Genomic DNA, 4,386 nt, shown 5'->3' with positions numbered 1-4,386 from the left:
AGCGAGCCTCTCCGCTCCATTCACACCCAGCTGCCCAGAGGTTTCACCGCTCCTCTGCCCGGAACAGCAGGGCCGTGCGTGGGGAGCAGTGGCTAGCGTTCCTCCGGTGGCAGAGGATGCTGCAAGTGTTTGGGGTCTCTGTTTTCAGGGTGATGCAGTAGGCTTCTCCCACTGGAAGCCAGCTCAGGACTGGGTATGGTCCTTACTGGACCCAGCAACTGTTTGAAGGTCTCTTCTCTTCATGGGCTGTGTGAAGGGCAAAGGGGGCCAGAAGGAGGGCTCTGTGCTGAGCCACACGGGGCCAGCCGTGCTCTCCAGAGCCCACCCTCCCCGTGGTGTGTTGTAAGGCAGGAAAACCCAAACCTGGGCGGGATAGCGGTCACTGGCACACCCTGTGCATCCAACAGGAGTCACAAAGCTGGGAATAAAAGAGCCAAGAACCCCCAATGTTTCCACCATACCCCACCTGTAGGAAAAAAAAAAAGAGTGTGTCTGTCCTGCTTATGACTAGTACTAGGGAGAACACGGCGCTAGAGGCCGGACTGCAGAGCGGCGGGTGCTGCCGCTGTTTACGGGTTTCTGCGCTTCTTTGCCAAGAACTGCTGCTCAGCAATGCCACGTTTCTCTTTTCCTTACCCACCTTTGCATACGACTGGAAGTGATATAGCAGAAACTGGAAGAAAGCAGTTGAATTGGCTCCTCTTCCCGAAGTCTCTGCTGAGCTTGAGGCCGTTCTTTGTTTAATGTGGTGCTTGCAGAGGCTGCATCTGTCACCAGTCCGCAGACAGCCTCCGCCGTGGGTCAGCGTGCAGCGTATCTCCAGCAAGAGCAGAAAGCGAGGAAGGGCACTGCGGTTAAAAAGGTGTCGTGAGAGAGTTGATTCCTGAGGAGTGGCTCATGTTCCAGAAGTACTGCAACCAGCGTATTTTATAAAACAAGATATGGGGCTTTTAATGTAAATGAGAAGGCAAAATCAAAGGCAAGAGGGGCGAATGATTCTGACTTTGTATTTGGGTTTGAATCTGTTTTTCAGCTGGTTCTGCTTCCATCCTGTGGCTGAGCAGAGCCGAACTGAGCTGATGCAGCCTTTTCTGTTACTTGAGGAATGTTCTTGACCCTGATACTGCATCTAATTCCGTGGGCTTGGTTGTTTGGGGAGCTGCCATCTAATCTGCTCCCTCTTGGCCCCTTACAGATCTTCCACATGACCTACGATCTGGCCAGCGCTGTGGTGCGGATCGTGAACCTGATCGGGATGATGCTGCTGCTGTGTCACTGGGATGGCTGCCTCCAGTTCCTTGTGCCTATGCTGCAGGACTTCCCTGACGATTGTTGGGTGTCCCTCAACCGCATGGTGGTAAGTGCCTCTCCTGCCCGCTCCCCCACGGCCCCAGCATCACCTCCCAGCACTCAGATGGAACTCCCCAGCCTCCCATTTCCCTCCACCTCCTGTTAGGACCTTCCACGGCATGGTGGGCGTGGAGGCTTCTTGTCTCTGCAAGGAGACAGTCTCAGGGCTGCAGAGCAGGAACCAGCCCCAGCAGAAGGCAGGGGCCAGGCTCCCCCTCCTGGCAGGAGACAGCAAGGAGCAAGAATGGGTACAGGTTTGTGCTGGCATCTGGGAGTGCTGAGCCAAAGGCAGGAGGCAGAGGGGCTTGTAGACCATAGCTGGGTCTGATCCTTGATTCCCGTTACCGCTCCCGAGGAGCTGTTACACCTTCTGCTCCGTATCCACTTGAAGGGTGTGATCACCCCAAGCTTCTCCCTGGGAAGCTGCACGATAGCCCATTAGAGGGGCTGAAACAGGCGCTGTGAAGGCATGGGATGGGTGGCCAGACTTCCCGACAGCGTCCCAAGCTGTGCTGCTCACTCTGCTCCTTGCTATGAGGGAGATTCATACCATATGGTAAATGCACGGGGAGTTCACGGTACCTTTCAAGCGTTTCGCTGAGAATTCAGCATCTCTTATTCAAAGGGACAATGTCCAGTTGATTAAGCAGCAAAAACTGACAAAGCTTAAAAAATTGCCTCTTATTGCAGCTCTTAACCTCCAGATTCCCCCAGCCAATTTCTTCTTAAAAAAAAAAGTATAATAATCAGGCACTCGGGCAGAACAGAACAAATGTAAAATGTATAAAGAAACTGCCACCTCGCCGTGACTCCCGCGTGCGGAGCTGTGGGCACAAGCTGCCTGTGCCTGCGAAGAGCGAGCACCCATGAAAATGTTGTCTCCTTGGTGTTTATTCACTTCTTCCCTCTGCAATAACCATTCACTTCCTGCTGTTGAAAGGTGCCAGACTGGCAGTTCTGGAGACCAGAACCCTTTATTGATCTCCAGCAGCAGGAGGAGCCATGCAGCAGCTGCCTTATCTTATCTGCCTTTTTTTTCATCGTCTGTTTGGCTGGAGCGGTGAAAGATCAGGGCCCCGCTGTGCTTGTGCTGTTCAGGTTCCGGAATGCAAGGCAAACTTTCACAGGAGGGATGACAAGAAATGGGTGACACACATGGGGAGAGGAAGAGTAACCCAGGGTCTGGAGCCCTGGCTGAGAGTGGGACACCTGGGTCCAGGTCCCAGCTGTGTTCTGTGTGATTCCAGGCAGCTCAGATGGGAAGCTCAGAGAGTTGTCCCTCCCCAGCTGCTTCTGAGGAGCCGTGAACACAGTAATGAGAGTATCTAAAACAGCTCAGGAGACTTGGGGCTTGACAGAGTCGTTTGCACAAATGCCCAGCACAAGCTCATGCGAATTGGCTTTTGGAGACTTTTCGTTCAGAGGTCGTACAGCCAGAAAACCACTCGTGTAACCCAGTGGAACGAAGGGCTGCAAGCACCTTTGGATGGCAGCCTGATGAGGAGGGAAATAAAGCTAAGTTTATATAATCTAGAAAAGGCTCCCTGGGGCAGACAGTGATCAGAGCCATAGTGAAAGGAGAGAGTCTCGAAAGGTGGCAGGGCACCTTTCGTAGCAGCGAGCCTGAAGAGAGGGGGAAGGACGCATCCCACAGGCAGGAGCACTTGGCAGAGTCTCCAGGAGGGGCAGGGCAGAAAGTTCCTGCCCACAGGGAAGGACTCCTGCTGCAGGACTTGTGTTGTCTTGAGGCCTGTGAAGCTGGGAATGACATTTGCTTTGTGTGGTTTTCTTCTGCTTCTCCTCTGCAACTAAACCACCTTCACTTTTTCCACTTAATAAAAGTGGAAAAAAAAAATCATGATGGCCTCAGAAATGGAGCCTCAGGAAACTGAGATGAAGAGCTGAAGAGATTATCATATGCCCCACCTATAGCTCAGGTAGCTTCCACTCCAGAAGCTCTACAGACAGGAACTTCCTGGCCCCAAAATAACTTGTCTTTAGAACATTTAACAAACAGAGTAATTAGTTCTCCTGGAATCATATAGTTTCACAGTAAGTTTCTGTCCTCTAATCTCCTGAGCAGATTTCCAGATGTGCCATGGGGACCAGTGATGGATGTGGATGACGTGGTGTCTGTAGTGAAGGAACAGGAGAGGCCACTGAGTCAGGAAACAACAAGAAACTGCTGGGCTGGGCAGGGCTCAGCCTGTAGCGTGAAGATCTTGATGGTAGTTTCCAGACTGGTTCTGTTTGAGAGCTGTGATGGATGGGGTGGGGAGGTGGGAGCCCAGGATGGCATCTGGCTGTGACAGAGAGTCGGTAGGTTGGATTTTGGGACATTCTGTACTAAACTGGTCTCAGTTCTGAGGAGATAAATACACTTGGTGCGCAACTGCCCTGATTACGCACGGGAGCCAGGAGGCTGGGATGGAACCGGCGCAGGAAAAAAGGAACCTTCTGAAGCTGCTACAGCCAAGGGGAGCTGAAAGTGAGGTGCCAAATTCTTTGGAGGCTTTCTTCTTGAGTGTCCAGGTGCTGCTCTTTCATCCCTCCAGATTTGCCACCTAGCACTTGGCAGGTCATAAAACCAGCTCTGCTTCTGCTGCAGCAGGGAAAGAAGATCCGTCACCATCCATCTGCTTCCTAAAAGTTTGATCCTCTTCCAGGGGGATCTGCAAAGGGTCTGGTTTTGCCAAAGTCATATCAGGGGCTCGATAAATCCCTGGGCCCAGTTAATCTTTGGTGTTTTCTATGTGCACCGTGTTTCATCTGCAGCACTTGTCGAAGGAGTGGGTCTCTTGGAGTTCTTTCTGAATTGGCTCTGCAATGGCTGGGAGGGATGTTTTCAGTATTAATTGCTCATCCCCAATCTCAGGGGCTTCAGCATTAGTTTCCCTCAAGATCACTTTATTAAAACTCGAAAGGCTGGTGAGTCAGCTGCAGAGCGGCGGCAGCGTCTCCCCAAGACCCTTCCCTGGCAGCTCCTCATCAGAGAAATCGGAGCTCTGCTGAGCCCTGAGAGCTGCTGGAAACACG

General features: G+C 52.3%; 1 protein-coding gene across 1 annotated transcript in view; it reads left to right on the top strand.

The window, feature by feature from the left end:
• Window positions 1–1,195: 1,195 nt before the first annotated feature.
• The window catches only part of HCN3 (hyperpolarization activated cyclic nucleotide-gated potassium channel 3), a gene marked incomplete at its 5' end in the record, with an annotated part of 32,039 nt that continues 28,848 nt past the window's right edge, over window positions 1,196–4,386 (top strand). The window contains one exon of the mRNA XM_010137707.1: window positions 1,196–1,357. Within this exon, the coding sequence (XP_010136009.1) occupies window positions 1,196–1,357 (162 nt within the window). The remainder of the gene's footprint in view (window positions 1,358–4,386) is intronic.

Source organism: Buceros rhinoceros, unplaced genomic scaffold (assembly GCF_000710305.1).
Source record: "Buceros rhinoceros silvestris isolate BGI_N320 unplaced genomic scaffold, ASM71030v1 scaffold23066, whole genome shotgun sequence".
Taxonomy (NCBI): Eukaryota; Metazoa; Chordata; class Aves; order Bucerotiformes; family Bucerotidae; genus Buceros; species Buceros rhinoceros.
The sequence above is the reverse complement of the archived record's forward strand: the minus strand, read 5'-3'. Positions and strand labels throughout refer to the sequence as shown.